General features: G+C 41.2%; 1 protein-coding gene across 6 annotated transcripts in view; it reads right to left on the reverse strand.

Moving 5' to 3' along the window:
• Positions 1 to 25,338, reverse strand: part of ZNF521 (zinc finger protein 521) — a 280,604-nt gene that overhangs the window by 152,474 nt on the left and 102,792 nt on the right. For all 6 annotated transcript variants that reach the window (XM_036823680.1, XM_036823679.1, XM_036823682.1 and 3 more), the window contains one exon: positions 8,283 to 11,635. In XM_036823680.1, coding sequence (XP_036679575.1) covers positions 8,283 to 11,635 — 3,353 coding nt within the window. The remainder of the gene's footprint in view (positions 1 to 8,282; positions 11,636 to 25,338) is intronic.

Raw genomic sequence — 25,338 nt, forward strand, 5'->3', positions numbered from 1 at the left:
TTTCATTATTCAAAAGTACCTTAAGTAGATATTCACTAACCTCGACTTCGATATCATTTCAGCTACATGTAAAATGCTCCTGCTAAACAGAATTCTACCGCTACAGAGGGTGATTTCAAACTCTTTGGCCTAGTACTCAATGGACAAATATGAGCAATTCAAGATTCATGGTGGTATACAAAAACATTCTTACTTCTGAATTCCATATGTTCTAAAAGACACTGTATGCATATGGAAAGCATCAGCAAAAAATCCAGAACTGGAAGTAAGTACAGAAAATCTAGGGATGGTAGTGGTAGCAAATTCAATGTGTGATGCAATGATCAACGCTTGGTGAACATGGGACTAGAGATAGTGGATGAGAGGCAGCTGCTTCCATGTTCCACACCCCGATACTTATGCCAGGGGTCATTAACCCCCTGTTCTAGTGCATTGTAGATGCCAAACAAATACTGAGCACAACAACAATAAATCTGAAAGCAGATTAAACTTGGAAAAGCAACTAAGTCTATTCCAAGAACATCTTGAATTTTACAAATCTATTTGGTCATGTAATTTTTCTACTTAATTTTAAGCTATTGTTTATTTAGAGGAAACGTAACTCATTTATTTTTGCTCCTTTTGCTTAGCAAAACTTAATACCAGCAATTTGACAGACAAAAACTTTGACATTTTTCTTTCAACCTCATACGGAAATTTTTATTATACAAAACAAAAAAGAACTCTGGAGCTTAAGCATGTCAACATGTACGTTTCTATTTTCAGTGTAAGAACTATAAAAGAAGAATATTGACTTTGAGACACACTTAAAACAGACCTTCACACTGAAGATGATCTCTGAATTGTTAGAACTTTCAAGCCTTTTAGCTTATTTAATATTTTTAGATCACACCTAATTTTAAAGCATCTCAGTACTTTTGGGTAAACTTGTCTACATCTATGTGTATTAGTTACTAGATATACCTGCAAATACATCCAAAGATGGAGTATACACTACTTTTGTCATTTTGAAGTACTTACACTATGTTCATTTATTCAATTGATATTTATTAAGCTCTTATGTTAAGCTGTTGGATGTTCATAGGTGAGAAAGGGGAAGAAGGAAATAAACAAGTAAACAAAAACGACTATTTTAAAAGAAAATCTTCAGAAGGAAACCAACTTTGATAAGATTTTCAGGGAAGGCCCACCTGACAGCCGAGAAAGAACCGGTGGTGCAGAGAGGCTGGCTCAGAAGTGCAGGCCAAGTGAGGAAGGAGCACATGTGAAGACTCCAAAGCAGAACCCCCCCCCCACCCCATCCCCCTGGAGGCTGGGAGGCTGGGTGCAGCGCACAAGGAAGAGCCAACCGGGACAAAGTGAGGGCAGCCAGGCCGGCCAGGATATGCATGGTCTCACAAACTGGTGAGAGGTTGGAATTTTATTTGAGGGAAATGGGAAGCCACTGAAGAATTTTATGTGACATCATGAGATTGACATGTCCACAGGCCTCCTTCCCACTTCAGCATGAAGAATGGATGGGAAGCAGGCAGAAGATGAAGGAGAGGACTCTCTCAGGAGGCCAGAAATGACTGTAGCCTGGACCACAATGATGGCTTTGGGGATGGAAAGAAGTGGATGGGATACTCACTGGAGGTGGAATCCACAGAACTTATTAATAGATTAGATGTGTGGAAAGAGGGAAAGGGAGGAATCAGGAGTGATTCCCGGGTTTCTTGCTCGGGTAATTGGGTGTAGGGTAGATCCCTTTACCAAAAATGATGGAAGTTAGGAAAAAGATAGGCTTCAGGAGAGAGAATCAAGAGCTTTTAGTAGGTACACGTTACACTTCAGAAGTCTAAACGAGATACAAATGGCAAAGTCAAGCTGCCAGTAGAACACAGTAATCTGGAACTAAGAGGAGATCTAGGCTAGAAACATAAATTTGGGAATTCTTAGCAAAGAAATAGTTGCAGCTACATGAATAGAGGAGTTGCCTATGGAGAGAGTTGACAGAGAAGTAAAAGAGGACCAAGGTTGAGCATCAAAGAATTCCTACACTTTTAGGACAGGCATAGGACGAGAAATCTCCAAAGGCAGAAGTAGGAAGAAAACTAGGAGCGGGAACGCCATGAAGTCAGAGAGAGGCACGGCAAGGCAAGAATTGTCCACCCTGCAGAGTGCTACGGAGATGAACCTGGAGACCACTGGCAACCTTGGCAGGACAATTACAACTTCCTTGAGAAAGCAGACGTTGAAGTGGAGTGGGATAATATCAGCAGACCCGTACACGCTCTGAATATCTAGAACAGCACTTCAGTAACAATGAAACAAGATTTGAGTCCAAATGTGGTAAAAATATAAACAGCAATCCTACAGTTAACACACGCAGAAGAACAACACAAATTTATTTAATACCTTCAGGTTCCAGTCACTGTGTCAGGTGGTTCTTGAATGAAACAAAGCCAGGCGGCCAGCTGTCCTGCCATGCTACTGCCCTGTATGGGGAAAGGCTCTGGGAGAGCCACCAGCCAGACACAGCACTGAGGCACCTGCCTACGATGGGCCTGGCGTTAGCATAGGGCTTAGGAATATCAGATTGAGTAAATTCTTGCCCCAAGGAATGCAGGGGAAGAAAAGAGAAATGTACATAGATAATTATAAAGCACTGTAACAATTTTCATATGAAATTTGTAACATATTGTATAGACAGGGCATTCCAGGAGAAGGGAGATGTTTGTGGTGATAAGCTGGGGTCAGAGGAGGCCTTCTAGAGTAGCTGATCTCCAATTAAAGGGAAAGATGGACAGCCTCATGGAAGACAGAGGGCAGTCAGGAGGAGAGGGATTATTTGGGCAGAAGGAACTGGACAACCTTAGCAAGATACAGAGGCAGCATGTTGTGTGCGGGTTAATTAAAGCACCTCCAAGTACAGAATAAGGTGAAAGGTAAGGAAAGAGGGAGAAATTTTACCAGGGACCTACAGAGTCTCATATTTCACAATAAAAGGGTTATGACATCATCCTATAGGGATGGAGGTGCAGAGCACTTAAAATGCTCCAAATAGGGAGGGGCATGTTATTCAGGTTTGTGTTTCAGACAGATTGTTCTGGCAGCTCTGTGGGGATGGATCTGAAAGTATGAACACTAAAGTCAGAGGGAACAGTTACGAGGCTGCTTCAGTAGTTTAGAGATTGAACTTAAAATGTGGTAAGAGGATGGAGAAGAGGGGATTGATTCAGAAATACATGAGTAGAAATCGAGATGGCTGGATGGCCAACTGGATGTGGAGAAAAAGAAAAGACTAAGGAGATCAATGGATCCACAAGTGAAATAGAATACTTGAGAAAAAAAGCAGGTTTGGAGAAAGGATGATTTCTATTTTGGACCCACTGAGTTCGAAGTTCACAGGAACATGTGAGTGCATATATATCCAGCAGGCAGCTGTGCGTATGAGTCTGAATTTCAGAGGAGGGGTTTGAGTCAAAGACACCTTTTTTTTTGGCAATAGCTTCACTGAGGTGTAACTCATGCAAAAAGTCACTAATTTACATCTGGTGAGTATTAGTAAATGCATACAGTCTTGTAACCACCAGCACAATCAAGATACAGAATATTACCATCAGCCCCCATAAGTTCCCTCCCGTCTTTTGGAAACACCATTTGGAGAGTCATCGGTAAAAGGTGGTGGTTGAAACCCTGGGAGTGGATGAGGCCACGTGAAGCGGGGAGGTCAGTAGAGTGACAGTAGCAATGGGGACACTATCTTGCAGAAGCAGGGAGAGGACAGAGAGGGCTACGGAACATTCAAAGAGGAACGAAGGGAAACAGGAAGGAAGACAGAGGTTCAATTAGGAGGGAATGGCCAACAGTGATAAGTACAGAAGCAGGTAAACTACGATAAATTCTCTTTAAAAAAAACCAAAAGCATTATGTCAGTCCACTAGGTCGGTAGAGACCTTAGAACAGTCAGTTGAGGTGCAGCAATAGAAGCAGAAGATCCCTTGAGGAGGGTGGAGGAAGTGAATGACAAGATAAAATAAGACTGCAACACCGAGAGGATTTTGTGAAAAGGACAAGGATGAGATTGCAGCTAGAGGAAAGTGCCAGTGGAATTACGAAAAGAGAGTCTTGAGTCTGGAGTTGGGAGACCTGGATTCTCGGAGTCTCTTGTCTACCACTTATTAACTGTGACCTTAGACCGATCTCAATTTATGTGGGTCTGTTTTGTTGTCTGTAAAATAAGGCAGCTTAATCAGACGATCTCCACTGTCCCTTCTAGCTTTGATTCTGTGGCACCGTACAGGCATCTAGAAACATGGAGATAATTTGTAACCCTTGCAAGAGCAATTTCAACAGAATTGTGGAGATGATGTGAATTGAAATGTGAATATATCATCCCTCAGAGAAATCTGGATATGAAGGATCTTAAGGAAACCATGGCAGATGGACACATGCTTCCAATATCATCATGAGACAACATTTTGAGGTCCGTATAGGGCAGCACCTGACCAGGGAGCCAAGCCAGTGTCAACGAACTCCAAAAGAAGAACTAACATTTATTCAACACATAGTAAATGTCAGTAAGTCTGCGAGGTGTTTCACGTGTGGAAAAAGCTAGATGTCCAGTGTTCTTTCTCTCTCAAATTCTCTCTACCATTTATGGAATCACTGCAGGTACAAATTTATATCATAGTCAACCTTTGAGGAGGAAATAGAAATGATTAGGTTCCCCCAAATATTTTATTCAAAACAAAGTCTCCATGGCAAATTTAGACTAATAATTATAGAATTTTGGTACAAAGAGAACATTTTTCACAAATTCAGAAATCAGCATGCAGAAGAAATGGAAGTTCAAATTCAGATCTTCTGTCTTCAATTCCAAATTTCTCCATCATATGACAGCTACCTAATATTATTCTTCTTTAATTGTCACATGCCTAGGCTTTCATCTATTTCTTGGATTATATGGGTTTATATAGTACTTATCCTTCCCTAGATTATATCTAAATCCCTTTTAAATAGGTACTCTAGTCTCGACCAAGTAACATTCTTTTCAGTCTTTGAAAGATGCATTCCAGCATCTATCAATACCCTTATGTGACTGTAAGTCATAGCCCAGAAAAATCTAATCTGGTTCTTGACAACATCTAGGTACTCAGGTTTTATTCTCTTCTTTTCTATTCTGAAGCCTCAATCCTCAGCAAGAAGAAGAGGTGAAAATACCACCTACATTGCTAAGTCCTTCAGTTCCTACCTAGGACATCTAAGTCAATGGACATACATGTGATACTTCTTTTTGTGATAAAGTTTAGTCCCACATGGCATGCCTGTCTTTTGGCAAAGCCTCATGTAATAACTTTGCCTTTACTTCCACTGGTGAAAAAGTTACATAATACTCACAATGAAAGGTCATAGAAGCTTAACTTGGCTAACAAATAATGGGAACAAATTAATATTTATTATATGTCTTTTTCTTGCTGATGCATTCTTTTTAGGCTCCTTTTTGTAAAACTTTACATATGTTTAGATAATTTTCTATGTCAAGTCCAAATAGTATGGTCTACTTTACATTTTTTATGGTAGAGAGTATCAGAAAGGAAGTGGGCACATAAAATTTTATGACAAATAGTATAATAAAGAAAAAATAGTAACAATGGTGAAAATGTTGAATAGATTAGTGTACTGTTAAGGCACAAAGAAAAAATGTACAACTGAATCTTAATATCTGGTCAATTAAGGACACTGCTACAAGTTACTAATCAGATTTAATAAGGAGGTACTCTTTTGCATGGAGTCATTTTTAACCTTCAGTAGCAGGTGCTTAAAAAACACTATTGTAAGAATTAAAATTAAAAAGTACTTTAAAGTACTTTATATATTATTTTATGTAAGTGAAGCATATAGTTAAGCTTTATAAATTATCATTAAGATTTTAGGTATAATTGAAGACTTGACCATCCCTTAAAGATAAATTTTCCTAATCAACTCTAACCAAATTAACAGATAAAGACTATTCATATGTCCTCCTTCATTTTTAAAATATTTCACCTCAAGTGGTATAATATAGAGCAATTTAGAAATATCAGAAAATCTAAACCATGAACAGATAAGAAGAAACAGGCATTTGCCTCTCCATAAACAATCTACTAAGACACAAAAGCTAGATTTTGCTTGGTTTTAAATGCACACATAACACGACAGTCACACACACACACACACACACAGAGATTCATTTTAAACACCTTTTATATACTATTTAAATTAAACCTGAATATAAAAACTCTTCTATATATGTTAAGCATAACAAGACAAAAGAGAGGAATAATTTTCTGCATAAACTTTCTAAGAATTCTTGTTCAAAAGCATTTAAAAATAAAACATTTGGGGGAGATTTGGGGAAATCTGAATATAGACTTATAGATGATAGTATGGATTTATTTAATTTCTTTAGCTGATTTCAATAATTGCCTGAGCTAATGATATTGTGGTTAAATAGGAAAATGCCCTTTTTCTTAGGAGATATGTTATCTACAACTTACTTTCATGTAGCTCAGGTTAATTAAAAAGGTTGCAAAGAGAGAGAAAAATGTAACAAAATGTTTATATCTGATAAACTTGTGACATGGACACACGGACACATACATATGTTCACTGTGTTATTCCTTTAACTTTTCTATAAGTTTAAACATTTTTGAGATAAAAAGTTGGAAAAAGTAATTCATTTCATATGATTACAACTAGAAATATTTGTTTCAAAAGAAATGATTTGATCCAACACATGAGTCATGAGCCATTATCAAAACAACGTTCTTCCAGTTTGAAAGGATTTCGTTTATTTAGATGAGAGAAAGGTGCCGATTTACTTGAGGAGGAGAGAGGGAAGGCAGCTTCAAAGTTTGGGAGTTTGCCTGTCACACAGATGCACATTTCAGGAGGATGGGCTCTGCGTTCGTCTTCTCAGCTTTCCCCTACCAGCTGAGTGATGGCTATCTGCAGGGAGATGCAGGGGGACCTTGGAGAGGGTGTGAGTGCAGAGGAAAGATAAGGAAAAGGCAGTGACCCCAGACTGAAGGGAGATAGGTCTCCCTGGGGTTTTCATTTGGATGGATCTCCAGATAGGGGCAGGTAGGGAAGGGGAGAGAGCTATTAGAAACCAGGTGATAAAGCATAAAGAAATGATAATAAAATGAGCCATCCTCTGCTCAGCTTCAAGGAATGATGACTTACAAAACTATTTCACTGTAAATGAACTTGTTTTTCAGACTCATTATGGGAAAAAAGACATGAAACGACTCTTCAACTACAAAAACAAAAACAAAACACATTCACTTTGAACCCAAACCCAGAGCGCGAAGACTTGGGGAGAGTGCCTTTAAAATGAATGTTGACCGCGTGGTGCTTAATAAATGTAGGGGCTTTAAAAAATATCCTGTTGTGGGGCTTCCCTGGTGGCGCAGTGGTTGAATATCTGTCTGCCAATGCAGGGGACACAGGTTCGAGCCCCGGTCTGGGAAGATCCCACATGCCGCGGAGCAACTGGGCCCGTGAGCCACAACTACTGAGCCTGCACGTCTGGAGCCTGTGCTCCGCAACAAGAGAGGCGGCGATAATGAGAGGCCTGCGCACCGCGATGAAGAGTGGCCCCCGCTTGCTGCAACTGGAGAAAGCCCTCACACAGAAACGAAGACCCAACACAGCTAAAAATAAAAATAATAAATAAATAAATAATAAAAATAAAGGAATTCCTTAAAAAAAAAAACAAAAAAAAACCCCTGTTGTTGGAAACATCTTCCTCACTACCCAGAAGACAAAGAGAAACAGTGAGTGTTGACAACACGGTATTAAAAAGCCACCCCTACCCAATTTGTTATCCACAAATATATATATTCTTTTTAATTGACTCTAAGCCAGAGTGTTGGCTCCTAGCATCTTACTTTTATGTCATTATCTCTCTGCCATACACACAAGTCATAGCTGGGGATTTCAACTCGCAGTGAAGCTACGCTGAGATTCCAGATCTCAGGTAGTGTTGGCATGAGTGCAGGTCTCTTCAGTCATAGAGAAGACAATATCCTAGGGAGTCTGGAATTAGTCCGATTTTGCACCATTCAAGCCAAAATGTTGCTTATCGAGAAGCAAGTTAATTGCTAGCTAATGGCTATGGGGGAAAAGCACCACTGCATTTTGATCCAAGCATCTCTCGGCACCTGACAATAAATAAAGCTGAGCAAAGTGTAAACGTAAAGTGGAGACGGATTCTCGAGGAGGTTAAAGAACAAACATTAAAAAGGCGAGTTTACCTCATCCGACTGGGAGGGGCTGATTCTGGGCATGGGCGATACTTGCGGCGTTTTCAACTGTGTGCTGTTGCCGTCTGGCACCAGCTCTCGGTGGACCGTTTGGATGTGGTTCTGGAGTTCATTTTCAGACTCAAACTTAACGTTGCAGCTGGAACAGCGCGTCTTCAGCGCCCCGGCCTTGCCCTTACCCTCCATGGCACTCAGGTTCTCATTCTGGCCCAGGCCTGGTCGACTCGTGCCGGGAGGGTTGCTGACGCCCGGGCTGCCGCTCTTACTGAGATTCACGCAGCCGGCACACAGACCATATGGCAGGCCGTTGATGTCAAGTTTCACCAGGTCTTGCTTGGAACGGAATTCCTTGAGGCAGGACGCGCACTTGTACAGTTTGGGGACATGCTGGCCACGCCCCGTGGTCTGGACCGCAGACCCGTTGCCCGTCTTTTGCATGTGGAACGTCCCGTGGATTTTGAGTTCTAAGGTGGAGGTCACCGTCTGCATGCACACCACACAGCGAAATCCCGTCAGGGAATTCCTCAGGTCGGGGTGCATTTGGCAATGCTCTAGAAACTCCTCTTCGCTCTGGAGCGGCATCTTGCAGATGCGGCAGTTTCCGGTATCGAGGCTCTTACTGTGCGTGACTTTGTGTTCCGTCAGAGTCAAGAGGGAGGGGAAGCGCTCCCCACAGATGGGGCACATGTAGTGTTTGACGGGGCCCAGGTGTGTCTGCATGTGTTCCCGGAGGCCGTTTTCCGAGAAGAAGGTTCGAGAGCACACGTTGCACTTGTAGTTGCCTTTGATGAGCTCGGCTTTCTTCTTCACGATGGCGCTCTCCCCGGGCCGGATGTTGTGGTCCCGCAGCTGGTGGTTCTGCAGCAGGGTCTCCATGGTGTAGGCCGCCCCGCAGATGTCGCAGCCGTACATGGGCTCCGAGGTGTCCACGTCCTCCTCGCTCCCGTCGTGACTGTTGTGGGACTCCTGGCTGTTGGTCAGCAGGGTCTGCAGCTCCACCTCCTCCTTCTGTACCTGCTCCGAGGCCCCGTTGGCGCCGCAGTTGGGCGTCTTGGCGTCGAACACGCAGTGCTTCTCCCGCAGGTGCTTCTCCAGCAGGATGATGGCGTGGAAGGCTTTGCTGCAGAACTTGCAGTTGTACTTCTTGCTGTGGGTGGTGATGTGGCACTGCAGCTCCACCTCGGTGCCGAAGGACTCGCCGCAGAAGATGCACTTGTGCACCTTGCCCTGGTTCTCCAGGTGGTTGTGCTTCACGTGCAGCTGCAGGTCTGTCTCGTTGCGGAAGTCCCAGTTGCAGGACGTGCAGCGGTAGACTTTCTTCTCGTTACTGTGCTTCACGGCCAAGTGGAGCTGAATGGAGACCTTCGAGTCGAAAACTTCTTGACAGAGGGTGCAGCGGAAGAAGACGAAGGTGTGCATGTCCAGCAGGTGTTTCTGAAGGTCGTCCACCGACGTGAACTGCTTGTCGCAACTCTCGCAGATGTAGTACGTGGAGGTGATCATAAAATGAATGGTGACGTGCTTCAGCAGGGATTCTTGGTTGGGGAACTCCTTGTTGCACTGAGGACAGGTCAGTTTCGGAAGCACGGTGTCGAGATGAGTTTTCAGGTGAGTCTGAAAGCCGTCCAGGGACGTGTACTTAGCACCACACTGATTACAGATATACTCTCCCGCCGGCCGCGCGGGCGCACCTCCGACCGCCTGCATCATCTTAAGAGATGTCTGCTCTATGGCCACAGGAGAGAGGGGGCTCAAGGCCCTGGATTTCTTCCCGTTGTGAATATAATTCAGGGCCAAGGGAATGTTTTTATGATTCTCTTTGATGTGCTTGTTCAGTTTAAGAACGCTGTTGAATATTGGAGAATTTGTACAATAGGAACAAGAATAGACTTCTACGACTGGTTCTTTTGGAGTCCCGAGCACTGGAGACCCAAATCGGGAGCCACTGAGGTCGCAGTGGACCTGCCTTATATGCTCTTCGAGGGAAGAGTCAGTGAGGAACCCCATGTAGCAATGGGGACAGAAAAAAGCATTGCTGTCCTTAGCCGCAGGGTTGGCGAATCCGTGAGAACATCGGATGTGTTCCTGAAGGGTGTTGAGGTCGTTGACAACTTCGGAGCAGAAGTTGCACTGGTAGACTATGGCGGGCATGGCAGACACGATCAGACCTGGGTCCTGAGCTTCGTGCACTTGCTTAAGATGTTCATTGAGGTTATAGAGGGAGGGCAACACCTCCAAGCAATACTGACAAATGTGGGCCTGCTCTGGCTTATCTAAATGCATAGTCTTCAGGTGAATCTGCAGAACCGCCAGACTCGAAAACAACTGCTTGTTGCAGTAAATACAGCTGTAGGTGACTTTTGCCTGTTTACTGGAGGGGACGGTCATGTCCGGGGTTTGCTGAGAGGCCCGCTTCCTCCCTCGACTCTTGGGGATGGGCGGGGCGGCCTCCACCATGGTCGAGCTGTCCACTGAGAGGTTGGAGTCCGGAGTCGTGCTGGACACGGAGGTGTAGCCCACCGTGACCAGGGAAGGGCTGTTGCTGGGGTTGCAGGACTCTGGTTGCTGGTGACCGTCCATGTGGCTGTACAGTTCCTCGACGGTGTGGAAGCTCTCGGAGCAGATGCTGCAGGAGTTCTTCTTCTCCCCGCCGTGCATCTGCTCCATGTGGTTCATCAGGGAGGCCTCCTCCACAAAGAGCTCGTGGCAGTAGACGCACTGGAGGGCCGCCCGGTCCTCGTTGGGGGAGCACTCGGGGTGGCACTCTGCGATGTGCTTCTGGAGGTCCTCCGGGAAGTCAAAGCCTTCCTCGCACTGACTGCACTTCTGAGTGTCCTTCATCTTCCAGTCTTCCATCCTGGAGCCGCCCTGGGGGCCGTCCTTGTTCCTTTCGTGAACCTGCATGTGTCCGTGTAAGGAGCTCGAGGACAGGAACCCACGGCGACAAATGGCACATTTATATGGCTTGTTGGACGTGTGAGTCTTCAAGTGTATCTTCAGGTGATCACTTCTGGAGAACGCGGCATCGCATTCGCTGCAGTGGTACTTCTTGTCTCCGGTGTGGAGCTTGATGTGGCGATCTCGGCTCCGCTTGTGTTTGAACAGCCTACTGCAGTAAGTGCATTTGAAAGGCAGCTTGTCACTGTGACTCTGCTCATGGTGCTTTAGGTAGCTGAGACGGCTGAACGACTTGTCACAGAACTGGCATGGATAAGGGAGTCCAGGGCCACCTTCTTCCTCTCCAAAATCGCAACCTTCTCCGTGGCTGGGGGAAGTCTGGTCCTTGCTCGAAGGTGAGGAAGCTGGCCAGGAGCAAGTGGGGTCATCTTCCACATCCACTCCATCTGCAACAGAAAGCATCGGAACATTTCATTTTCCGTGCTGAGAGTTCAAGAGTGAGTTTACTGTACCGCTGTGAGAGTACGGTACACAGGGTGGGACCAACGAGAACCTTTCAGGGAAAAAAAAAAAAAAAAAAAAGGAGAGAATATTTGAGTGGAACACTTTCAAATCTGAGCCCCAAGCTTTTATTCTACATTTACTTTTCACTGGATTGTAAAATATAAAAAGATATTAAATAGTTCTGTGCCTAAATTACCCTTTTATTACTTTTTATCATTCTTCTTTAGAAGCAAGGTATATATTATGCATTGACAATTTTATTAAAATGCAGATTTTAATATATTTAATGTTTCTTTTGTGTTCATTCTAAAATGATTTGCATATTATGTGAGCATCTGAAGGACCAAATGAAAAGAGGAAATATTACAGGAATGATTTAAAATTAATGCAGTCAACCCAGATGTCTAATACTTAATAAAAAATTCCCTCTGCATTTTGCTTGTTTTTATATAAAAAGGCAATTCTGAAGACCAAAATCTTTTATGGGGTTCTTATTGATACAGACCTTATTGCATGCAGCAAAAAAATATTAAAAAGTAAGCACATGAAAGAAGACAGAAAACACAATAATAATTATGTCTTGTGTAATAAAAGACAACCAGGATTTCTTCAATAACTGTAAGATTCCAATGGCATAGGCCAGAAAATGGATTATTAGATGTTAGAAGGGTACTGCTAGATATTACATGTAGCTAGGATCAGCCAGGATCAAGAAAAAAAATGAGAGTTTCACAGGGGCCAGATTGTAATAGTGTATTTTGTTTGGAAAGTTCAAGAGGTGGCCCACCATTTCTTCCTTTTGCAAAAGCTTCAGCAGCATGAACTTCCTTAGCCAAACAGGACCTGCACTTTGAGGTGAGCAGAGACAAAGCAACTTGTGAAAAACTGGAAACAGGAAAAGTGATAAATGATTATGCTAAATGCTGAAAGATTTATGGGTAACAAAGAGAAGACAAACAAGCCTGAAAGCCAGATATAACCTTAGCAAGTTATCCATAAAGTAACTCTATATTAGGTGGTTTTTTAACCATGTTTGTTGCTAGTGTACACTCTTACTTCTGTCACTTTCTTAATATTCAAGTGGAAAATGAGACCTTCTCAAACAGGTTGTAAAACCTCTTTCTGGCTTTTCAAAACAATCTGTCATTCAGGATCGGAAGACATTGTAAAAGCTTTTCACTCTCCTGTCCTGTGCAAGATTTTTCATAAAGGCAGACAAGTAAAGACCATGGAGTGTGCCTGGTGGAGACAGTGATTCTATTAGAATAATAGGTTCAATTAGAATATTATTGGGGTATTCTAATAAGATGCAATTAGAATATGATCAAATACATTTTAAAATTCTTCAAAGCTAAAGTTCACTAGCAAGCTATATTATTAACATAAAAGTAGAAACTGGCAAGCATTATGTAAACAAATTCCACGTCTGCTTTCTTTAAGGTAACAAGATTTTACTAGATTATCAACCTCTTGCTTATCCACAGGAAACAGATGAGGATCATTCCTTTCCTGCATCTAGAAACTGATGACAACACCATCTCACTATCAATGCCAGATGGCAACCATCTAACTCTGAGAAAACAACCAAACACCATTCCTGGATCCCTGCCCACTGCAACAGAGCTTCGCAATACAAGTTGAAAACCACATGATTTTGCATCCTCATTTATATACGTCTATAACCTAACGTGTTTCCAGCATAAGAAAGAGTCTGACAATTGTGGGTGTGATTTCAATTTAAAGGTGAATACACATAAAGAATATATGCAGATAAACTCATCACCCGACATACAGAAAAACAATTTTGAAAAATTAAAAACAAAAACAACTTCAACGATGGTCTAGCTTTTCCCTTAAAAAACATAAGCCACCTAAAAGCTGGTAGCCCTAAAACAAACCAAAGTTTTGAAATATTTCCCCTAATTAAAAAGTTTACTCTTTATTAAATTTGCTCAGCATTCTAGGAAGAAAATCTACCACTTTTCACACATTCTTTGTTTAGGCTTACATCCTGTTGTTTCACTTAAAAATATTTTCAAACACATCATCTCATTTGTACAGTTGGGGAAAACAGTGAATCAGAATTTGTCATGCATCTAGACTGAAAGAATAGAATTACTGAGCCTGAAAATTAAGCAAGTGAATTTATTATTAAATTGCAGATTATGCCCAGGCATGATATATTATTATACAAATGCACCAAGAATTATAGAGCCATAGACCATTATAAACATGACACCATGCTTAAATCAGGTTCTTGTCTGTGGGCCATGCCTGACTATACACCTCTTACATAACTGTTCTCCTAAGCTTATAAATTTCAAATATAGTCAAGTGAGCTGAGGGTCAGGATCAAGTTTTTACTCAAACCAAGATTCAAGGGAGCTAGAAACCTTCCCTTCACTCTCTCTCCTGTCCCTATTACTTGGTCTTGGGAAAAAGAGAACATAGATAATCAAAGATGATGTGTCCTTGTAACTGAGATACACGGAAATCACCTACCGGCTTCCTAAGGCTCAGGCTGAGGGACTGAGGCCACAGAGCAGAAGTAAAAAGTTCGAGCAGGGAATGCTACTTTTAGAAAAATAAGCAAAGGTTTCGCGAAAGGCTGATTTCTGTTTTAAAATCTAAATTGTACAACGCTCATTTGCTAGTGTTGTAAGTGGGCCTTCTCTCCCTGGGATGCACAAGGAGCTCACTGACAAGACTCCCAGGGCTGTTTATCCATGCTCTAAGGGTATCAGAATCTCCCCAGACTTTTGTGGTGTGGTGGTGTTACCAACATTTCCGAGGTCTACCTAAGTCTTTGAAAGCTACTCGTCCCCATTCCCTTAAGCTTTTTGGCATTCACAACACAACCTATGTTTAAATGGCTAATACAGACTTAAACGATTTCAATTTCTTTTTTTTCATCTGGAAGAAACTATGGAGGATTCTTTCAACTCCCGTTACTGAGTCAACTTGAACTTTTTTACCCTTCGACACTCACTGAGGGCTACTTCTTACAGAAGTGTGTTTCTGTGTTATGGCAGGTTTCCTGCATTTCAATGTGAAGTACTTAACGTGTCCATGTTAAATTTTAATTTTTTTTGGGAATCAGTCACTTCACACTAGCTGACTCTCAGAGAGCTACAGCTCTTACAACGGGAAGAAGAAGAAAAACAACAACAACAACAACAAAAACTTTGCTGGAAGCCAGCTCCGTGGCCTAAAAGTCTATTTAAAGATGCAAATGTGTGTGCATAGTTAGTGCAGATGTTTTTCTACAGCAACTGTACTTGCTGAGTTTCACCATTTCCATAAAGCACATTAGAACAAGTGTGTGAACACTCGGAGATGAAAGTCTCCAACACTCCTGAGACGTCCAGTGGAAAGGAGAGCCGCCTGACTTTTCTCCAAGCAGACAGGAATGTCCATGATTCAGCAGCCTGAGTAAATAAAAGAGGTCCTTATTTCCTAATTTTGCTGGCTGGCCACACTGCAGCAGCCTCTGTGCTCCTGCCAAAGGGGATGCAGAGCTGGAGCTACACCCAGCAGCTGAAGGCCTGTCTTTGTTAGCCAGCCAGGCTTTCCCGACCATCTTCTGGCAACAAAACTGCCATATCCTGCAAGGAAGACCTCCATCTCGGGCTTGACGGTCCTCTAGTCTGCCTGAAAGGACGAAACAACAGATTTTGCTGGGTCTGCGTCGGAGGATGACAGCTGGAAACTCAGTTAGCGGCACAGCAACACCTGTTCGGTCATATTTATGGGGGAAAGTGCTCACTAACAGAAAAGTGAAGTCATACTAGAAGGAGGGATTGTGCAGAAAAAATAAAAAACACCAGAGCACAAAGTACCTCTGTGACATGAGCCATCGCCCCTCATGTACCAACTTTGGAGGAGACAGCAAAGATTGGCTATGATTTTATCCTGGCTACTGGGGGATGGACAGACGAACACACCCTGGGAAGGGCTGCTGGGCTGCCAAATGGGGGGCTGATAATGTCCGTCTACAGCCTGTCGTTGTGGAAGAAAAATGCTGAGGGTCTGGCCATTCTTTGGCTTTCAAATCCAACTGAAGTAGCCAATAAAAAAATAAGGTCAAAGAAGGAGGAAGAGAAGATGCACAGGAACGTTTGGGGTGATGCTAAAGCTTTTTATTTTTGCACCATAAAGCATGTCTTAGTCTTAGGGTAAAGTACACGCTTCTGGAGGGCAGGGACCAAGCCTAATTTTAGAATGCTGACTCCAACAATACGGGCAATCCTGAAATTATTAAGGAGAAAGTCAAGTAACAAAGTGGATTGACTCACTGTACATGTTAAAGAAGTGATCCGAATCTCTGAAGTTATGGAAACTTCCAATACATTTAGTTCTTCGTAGGGCCGGGCCCACGAGAAGCTGGCTTACTGATGTCCTTTTGCTACCTGAGCTCATTCATTGTAAAGGCAGAGTACTCACTAAACCGCCCTTGGGGACTCAGTATCATGTGTGTGCAAGTGCCACACAGCAAGATTTCTTTAACAGGGACAGGATTTACATCACTGGTTACTTTTCAAGTGAGGAAAAGAAGCCCGAATACTGACAGCTCTGGTACCTCTCTTTTCGAAGAGCAATAACTCAGAATGAGAACTAAAAGTCAGGAGTCCGGATTTTTATTTCTAGCTTCATAACTGACTTAGAGAGTGACCTGGCCAAGTCATTTAATCTGCCCCTACCTAGGTATTTCACCTGCAATATGAAGATAATAATTCTTGCTACTTACCCTCTGGGGTGTTACAAAGATTAGTGAATATTTCTAGGGCACCTATCATCGCTGAAGGAAAAGCTGCTTATGTAAACAAAAAGACTTATATGGGTTGCATGTATTTACGTTTTCACATGTAAGCTTCTTAATGTGTACACTACAAACATATTTTAACTTTTTCTTTTCTTTAATTGAACCACTGGAATATCAGCTTTAGGGACTGGCCCAAAGAGTGCCTTAAGCATTCACAGTTGTATATTCAGCCACCAAGAAAATAAAATATAAATTGTTGGTGGTATCTAAAAGTTAATGGACCATAAATCCAAGTATTAAATTATTATACATATGATATAATCTTGGGTCTTTACAGACAGATAACCTTGGAACAAGTATTTTGCTATGTAATTCCGAAGCCAAGTGTGGACTTCGGAAATTACCTCTCTTATCCTTAAAACACTAGCAGTACAATCACTGCATTATTTAACATCAAAATAAGTTCATTTAGTAGATGATTTTTTTAAGCGTAGGACAGTAGGTGAAAGCATGAGACCAAAGCAAATTTCCAGGTTATTTCCTCCATTGGCTGAAAATGGTTCTTTCTTTCTACCAGCATGCTCTAGGAGCAGTTCTGAACTTTCATACTAGAGTTCATAGTCCTTTTTCCACTCATTAACTTAAGACACCTTAAGACAGTTAAACTGAGAATCTCGAGGGAAATATACAGGTAGGCACAAAGGCTGAGAGAAGTTAGGTGCTATCAAGAGAGAACAATATTTTGAAATGTGTGTTTAATAGACACAGGTAACAAGGATATTTGTCATGTTAACCCAGAGCCATCACAGTAACAACTCTGCATCATCATATTTAAAATCATCTCACCAAATTGCACAATACATTTTAAAGCAATGATCTAAATTGCTGAAGGAGATGGTCATTCTAAATAAATCATTATGCATTATTACACAATTGTTTCCTTTCATTCTCAACAAAAATGTCAACAGTTTTAGAAAGGCTGCAACTTTAATAATATAGCTATCATACTTTTAAAAAAAAAATCAACAGTCCCACATTAAATTCACTCCTTTGTCATGTAACTTATTTAACTACTTGAAAAGGAATATTCTTTACTGGGTGTTCAAAAGAGAAAAGTGAACTTTAAAATGACTTGTAATTCACAGACGCTTTTAAATTCTGTAATATTACAAACTGTTCTGGAAGGACCAATTAAATGCATTAACAGTTAGGTTATGAGGGAAAAGGGTGGTCACTCATTAATGATAGCAGCTGTGGAAGCAGGAGTTTGAGGAGCACATTTTTTAACACAGTCAAGATGAATTCCAGATATCAGAGCTCAGAGGTTATTTTTTTTTTTCTTTCAATACTCCCTAATAAAAAAGAGGCTCACTTTCCCCAACAATCCTTTAATGCTTTGGATGAGCCAAAGAGATAAGTTGTTATCACCCCTGCGCCGTCCTCCTTAGGTAATCCTGGGCTTTATATCCAAGCTGCCTCTTTCACCAGACACAGTTCTGTTACGTGTGCGGAGAAGTACAAATGTTTTGCTCGCTGCTGCTTCAAGTTCATTTGAACAGACGGAGCTCAATGAATTCCATCTTCCGCCGCCAAATTAAACAGAAAACAGTGCATTCTTAAGCAGTTCACACTTAACTCCACCTCTCAAATCAGAGGAAAAAGCTGACGTGAAACCAGTTAAAGAACAGTCATTGTCTCTCTCACGGAAACTGAGACGTGTTTCTGAAGCCAGACAGAAGGAAAAGCGGTTTCCAATTACGTGGGGGGAGGGGGGCGGGGGGGGTGAGCACGGCTTTGCTGCTTCCATCTTTTGGCTCACTTAAAAATATATATAACTAATGATAAGCACCAACCTCTTGGCGTTCAGTAATTGGCAATCATATGCTACACATCTGTTTACAGTGCTGTGGCTGTGAGCATTCTACATCATGTAATGTATTTATCTCTCCTTTAATAATGACAGCCATCATCACGGTGAATTTCCCAAGTCTGTTTCCTTTTAATCTCAACTATTTTGAGTTAGAAGGCGTGTTTTCGTTACTTAGAAGTCTTGTATTTATATATGACCTCATACCACAAAGAATTTGAAGCACTTCTTCATTGCTTATTTCATTTATTCATTTATATAACCAACATTTATTAAACACCTACTATGTGTTTAGGTCTGATAACTAGCTTATGAACTCTAGAAATTACTATTTTTTTTTAAAGTCTTGGCCTCCTTGTCTATAATATCAGAAAAATTCCAGCCTTCCCCATAGTTGATATCATAAGAATCAAACATGACATTGTATGAAAGAGCTTTCTGAACTGCTACAATATAAACATGTACTAAATTATTACTACTACTCTAAAAGTCAAAGTTACCGTTAGGTTATAACTGATAAATGTGAAAACATTACAGAGGAATAAAAATTAACTATAATTTAGTGGTTGCTTTCTTCATATTGAAATTCTAAGAATTTTAAAGGACTTAAAAGGCATTTTTGTTTAAAAATAAGAAATAGGAATTGAGTTCCCTGGCGGTCCAGTGGTTAGGACTCTGAGCTTTCACTGCCAAGGGGCCGGGTTCAATCTCTGGTCAGGGAACTAAAATCCCACCAGCCATGTGGCCAAAAATTAAATAAAAAATAAAATAAAAAATAAACCAAAATACCAAAAAAAAACTGAACGCTAATAGTAGTTATCTTGAAAATCAACGTGCAGGAGCTCATTCTTTAATAGCGGCACACGCTGGCAAGCTGTGATTAATTCATTGGTGGAATAAAATCCCCACAATGGGATGGCTTGCATTCAAAATCTTGAAGCCATATCCCATAGTTCTGACTCCAGCCCAATATCTCACTACTTTACCTGTTTAGAAATTTCTTGAGGGCAAATTCTACTTTGCTTCAAAATCCTTTGCTCTAGTGTGAAGTATACCTATTAAGCTTTGAAAATATAGCCACACCTTTTGAAATATACTCAGCAAATTTCTCAGTGCTACCATGTTAATCATTAGTAATTTTAAATTAACCCCTTCACTGGGGTAGCATAACATAAAAGGGATTCTTCCACCAAGAAAACTAAGTTTGAAAATGGCTTCATTAGTGAATGATGGACCTCAGAAAAATCATTCCACCATGTTAATGGTTTTTCGAAGAATTGCCCTACACACTAGAATTTTTAAACAAAGAAATCAAATTCTGTGTTTCAAAGAGGAGTCTGGTCTATGAGAATGTTTTGTCATGTTGAACTCTACTGAATACTTTCCAACATGTAGGCTTTGGTCCAAGGCTGGCGAACTTTTGGTCACAAGGAATTGTAACAGTCCTGAAATGGTGTTCACTCGAGCTGAATTTCACCTGTATTATATCCACGGCAGCAGTAAAGCTGACATGAATTTTTGGCAGTTTAAAAAGGCCACACCGTATACTTCACTGCAGATAAAGCCACTGGAGAATACAGAAGTGTTGAAAGGCTAAAATTTAATTAATGACCAATTAGCACCCCCTGTGGGTTCATTGTGCAGTAAAGTGATAAATACAGTGTGCTAATATAGAAAAAGCTGTTACAAAGATTAGGGGGGAAATATTACAATTATCCATTTGGTATTATAATATGGTGGACATCAGTGTTCTTGATTTTGACGTTCATGTGTCTAAAGTATGATAGGAATTCGTAAGATCTGGAACAAATAATCATTTTTTATTTTAAGGCAGAGACTGTCTCACACAAGTTGTCAGGCTGAAGTAGAAAAGCTAGTGAGCGCACCTAGCCAACCACACAGCAGCTGCAACTCAAACTAGTTTGTGTTGCCTACTCCTCAATCAGTGTTTATGCATTTTATGGGGAAGTTATATGCTGCGGTGGTATTTAAAAATTGGAGGATGCTACACTATCTTGAGATTTTATGCATATGTCGAGATCTACAGGACAAACTGCCAATGCGTCCTCACAGGACAGAATATCTATGGTGTTTCAACAGAATCATTAACTTTCACATCATTAACTTTCATCATTAACTTTTACAGAGTAAAACTAAAACTGAAAAGTGATGTTGGATCCCAAGTAACACAAATGATATAAGGAGTCATTTATTTTATTTTTTTTAACGATTTTTTTGATGTGGACCATTTTTAAAGTCTTTATTGAATTTGTTACGATATTACTTTTGTTTTATGTTTTGGTTTTTTGGCTGTGAGGCATGTGGGATCTTAGCTCCCCGACCAGGGATCGAACTCGCAGCCTGTGCAGTGGAAGGCAAAGTCTTAACCACTGGACCACCAGGGAAGTCCCGGGAGTCATCTATTTTAAATGAGATAATGTTTATAAACTGCAAAGGACAAAAGTATGTTCTTAAAATAACTCTAATTAGGGCATAACAAAGTATTTCTACACAGATCATTAATATCAGTATGCTTATTCATGTAGTTTTTTTTTTTCATTTACCTAATTAGGCAAAATTTGAAAGAGGCAATCCTGAAAATACTGCTGATTATCAATTTAATGGATTTTCCAGGTACCTTATTCTCCCTTTGTTTTCTATTTCTCACTTTTGGTTCAATTTACTCTTCCCTAGAATGAATATAAAAAGAAAATTCAAACCAGTTCATTCTATCATTTTCTTTCTTGTTAACAGTCCTGGTAATTTATTTATGGGAACCAGTACTAGTCAAAAGTATGGCACAGGCTATGTGTGCATGTATGTTTTTATGCAGGACTGACTGATGCTCAGAACAGACTTAATGATTTATGTTAAATCAAGGCATACAGTTTTGAAATATCTTTGCTATTTCTCACTGCAAAGTATTAATCTTAGTAATTTGCCACTTAATATGAGTAAATGCGCAATCATGTCTCAATGAAACACTTCATTAGGGGAGGTCTTTATGATGCTATTTTTTTACCGATTAATATATATTACATATAATTATATTATTTTATTAAATTATATATTTTGTATACTCAGTTATATAGTTTACACGTGTATATGTAATTGTATTAAAATATATGAGTATGTATATATACATGTGTGTATATATATGTGTGTGTGTGTTATGTATATATGTCTGTTTATATATGTAACTAAGATGAAGTTTCTTGCCAAATATCCCAAAACTGGTGACAGAGTCAGTCCTTAAAAACCCCATGATACCTCCAAGTAATACTATTTCATTTTGCCTAAATCCAAGATAATTTTAACATAACAAAACAATGTATAAGAAAAGAATACAAGGCAGTGTGGTCACAGTAACAAGAGAGTTAAAGAGGCTGGTTGGAGTCTGGGAGCCTTGGAGACTCCATCTGCACTTGTTTCACAAGGACATAAAGACCCCTATCCCTCCAGCACCCAACACAGAGGACACAAAATTCCACCGAAAACTGAGCGTACTAATATGATTTAAATAAGAGTAAATTAAGAAACTCTAGTCAGATAATAAAGAATTGGACGTGTAACTGCTTAGTTCACATGTGAAATGCACCAATTCTGAATAATTTTCATAGAGAAATTTACAAGCATTGTTTCTTTGTTTTTGTTTTATTTGCTTTTGCAAAGGGATATATGGATAGCATATATCTGTATTTCCAAGGCTTATTGACCCTTGCAAAATCATGTTTCCAATACCCAAAGACATAAAACCGACTAGCACAGTTCTGGGATCTTGATTGACTCAATGCTGTCTGTAAGAAAGCGCTGGTTTCTGAATCTTCACAAAGCCTCCTCCCACATCTGAGCTCTACTCTTTTCTCTTAAGATGACCTGATGTTGTTTGGCATGGGTTATGCATACCTCTGGGTCTGACTTGAGGGATCAAAGGAAAGAAAATAAATGAATTTGATTGAAGCCTACACAGAGAAAAAAAACTCAAGGCTGTCACTCCTAACTTTTCATATATATGAAACATTAGATTTAAGATCTGTGAGAAGCCTTAGTCTTTAGGGAAAAAAAAGTGCTAATCTTACAGATGAACACACAGATTGGTGAGGATGAGTAACAGGTTATAATCTTGCACTAACAATAGGAGCTGATGGGCGCACTAAAACCCAAGCCCTAGTGCCCCCGTGTCCAGGCAAACAGCTTGGTCTATGTGTCAGGTAACTCTCCCAGTCCCTCCTTCCCCACCCTCCCACCGAAACAACAACTGCCTCAAATGCCAGCCAGTCACCTAGTTTCTATGGGTAAATGAGTGAACTTAAAATAGTGTTTCACATTATTCTCTTTGGTTGTTGTTGTTAAAGATTTCATTGTGGTTTTCTTTTCCTACTACAAAACCAATTTATGCTAATTGACATACATGCACACGCATGTATAGAGGAAAACAAAAACCTAACAATTCTATGAACGTGTAATCTGCTGTTGACACATCATGACAGCTCATTTCTTACTTTAATTTCACTTCTGGCTACTAGCTAGAAAAATCACAGACACACACATACATACACACACACACACACACACACACACACACACACCCCCTCTGGTTTTCCTTAACAATCATCTCTCTCCCCCTCCGTCTCTTCCTTCCATCCTCTCCTCTGAGGGGAGTGGTTTGGTTGGGTCAGGTATTGGCAAATAAAAGCAGAAGAAAAGGTTCCATCAAATTAGCGCATGGTCAGCTTCACCTTCCTCACGCTCTTGCCTCTGGAACCACAATTCCTGCCACTCATCCATGAGGGATACAACGAGGGTCCTCCTCACCTTCCTCTAAGCTCCCCTTCCTCTGTGATTACTGGCGGCTACCATGACTGCACACAACGAAACCAAAGGGCCGACCCTCTGCCCACACCAGACGACCGAGGGCAGCGTTTCTAGCATAATCCACCAAACACCTGCTCCCCAGTCACCTGAACTGTGGTTGAAAATGCAAACTCCCGCACATACCCGCCTGCCCAGGTCTACTGACTCTGAACTTCTAGGGATGGGGCTCAGAAATCCTCATTTTTAGCAAGCTTTTAGGGTGCTTCCCCTGTATTACTGAGTTTGAAAACCACTGTAGTCTTTTATCGCCTCTGAATCGTTGAAATCCTCTGCTTCAAGTTTGCTCCGCGTGGTTGTGCCTTTTCCATATTTGCCGCACCCGCACTACAGCAAGGAAGACGGAGAGCTTTCTCTCCCTCATTCAGAGACCAAAATGAATCCAGTTCTTCCAAGAAGCAGCTTTTTCCAGAAAGAAAAGGACATCATTATCCTTTGCCTTCCCATCCCTTAACATTGCCTCCTCCCACTATGAGTAGGACTCCAAGCTTCAAGTCTTTTCAGTGTCGTGTTCAACTAGCTCCCATAAGTCACCTCCTCTCTATAGAAGAGTGCTGTTGGCAGCAGCTTGTGAATTTCTAGAAAAAGACAGTAACCATTTTGAAGAGTTATAAAGTTCCAAGTACATAGAGGCTGGATGTTACATGATTAGGATACGAAATTGTGAGTAAACAGCTCCTTTCAAATGTGAACCTGGAAAGGTCTATCTCCTAAACTTTGGTGGATAATTACTTTCAAGCTGCATTAGCTTGATGAGAAATATCCATAGGCTATGAAATGCTGCTCACCCTGTGAACCATTTCAAAGAATGAAGGTCGTCACAAAACTGAAGACAAAGCAAATGAATAAGTGAAGGAGGAAGAGGGGAAGAGGGAAGGGGGATTCCGAAGATCAGCAATACTCTCTTTTTCCACTCAGGAAGGCGTGGCTAGGATTGCTCATTAAATGCCTGAAGTTTGGCCCTCTCTAGAAACCGTAGATATCTTGTTTTTTGCACTGGCTCCTATCAGTCGCTGGCAACTTCCTGGGTTCTGCACGTAAGTGCGGAATGCCATACAGTAAATTAAGCCTTCTGCTGTCAGAGGTGGAAATAGGAGGGGAGTAGAAAAATAGCTTGATCTCAAATGATTTTTATTGGCTTCATTTACATCCTGTTTAAGGTCTTCTGAGTAGCTCAAGGTGTCTTATCTCTGGCTACCAGGGGGTATTTTGCAGTCAAAGCAGTTAAAATACTTCTCTCTCCCTCCCCTCCTATTCCTTTCCCTCAAGCTCTCTCTTTTTTCAAGCCATCTTACCTTATCACACACATCTCTTCACGCTGAGGAGAACCCATACTTATCAGAAGCAGTGTGCTCTATTGTCTTTTGGGGCTCTTAGAGACAAATGAAAGTTTAAGTCAAAAGAAAATCAGTTAACCTCTCTACTCAGTTTGGAGATACTCAGGGCTGTCTCACTTTTCTGAGTGCTAAATGGTATGAGCAACATTCCCCTGTAATTTACATGCATGCAGAACAGCTGCCCCTATCAGATTACGAAGAGCAGGTACAAAGCTGCCGGTACTAAATTGCATAATAATGCTATCCCAGGAAGAGGAAGCTTCAGTAATCTACTAGAAAAAAAAGCAAACAGAAGCTAAAAGACAGTGAGGGCACGTGAAGAACAGTAGTCGAGAGAGGAGGGACTTCTCTCCAGAGGCACCTGAATGCTACCTGTGCGGTCCATACAAACACTAGGTCGTTATTAGAAACGTATGCAGTACACACCTTCTCTAATAGCAGCACACACACCATTATTCAAATCTCTTAAAGAATCACACAGTCTGCCAGGGAAACCAAATATTGAGGGACCTGATCCTTCTGTTATAAACTCTGTAGCAATAGCCCACAACCCGGGTACACCTTGGAATTGTCCGAGGAGCTTTAAAAAATACTGGGTCCCTGCCCAGACCAATTAAATCAGACTCTCTTAGGGTCGGGGGGCCCCTGGGGAAAGCAGTCAAGGTTGACAACCACTGCCTTAGACTATCAGCAGTCAATTTGCAAAACCCCATGGAAGGCAGTCTAAGAGCCAGACTCTACAAAAACAAATCCCTTTATTGTCTGGGCTCCCTACACCAGCACAGGGGGAAGTTTTCTGCATACTTT

This window comes from Balaenoptera musculus, chromosome 14, assembly GCF_009873245.2.
Source record: "Balaenoptera musculus isolate JJ_BM4_2016_0621 chromosome 14, mBalMus1.pri.v3, whole genome shotgun sequence".
Classification (NCBI taxonomy): Eukaryota; Metazoa; Chordata; class Mammalia; order Artiodactyla; family Balaenopteridae; genus Balaenoptera; species Balaenoptera musculus.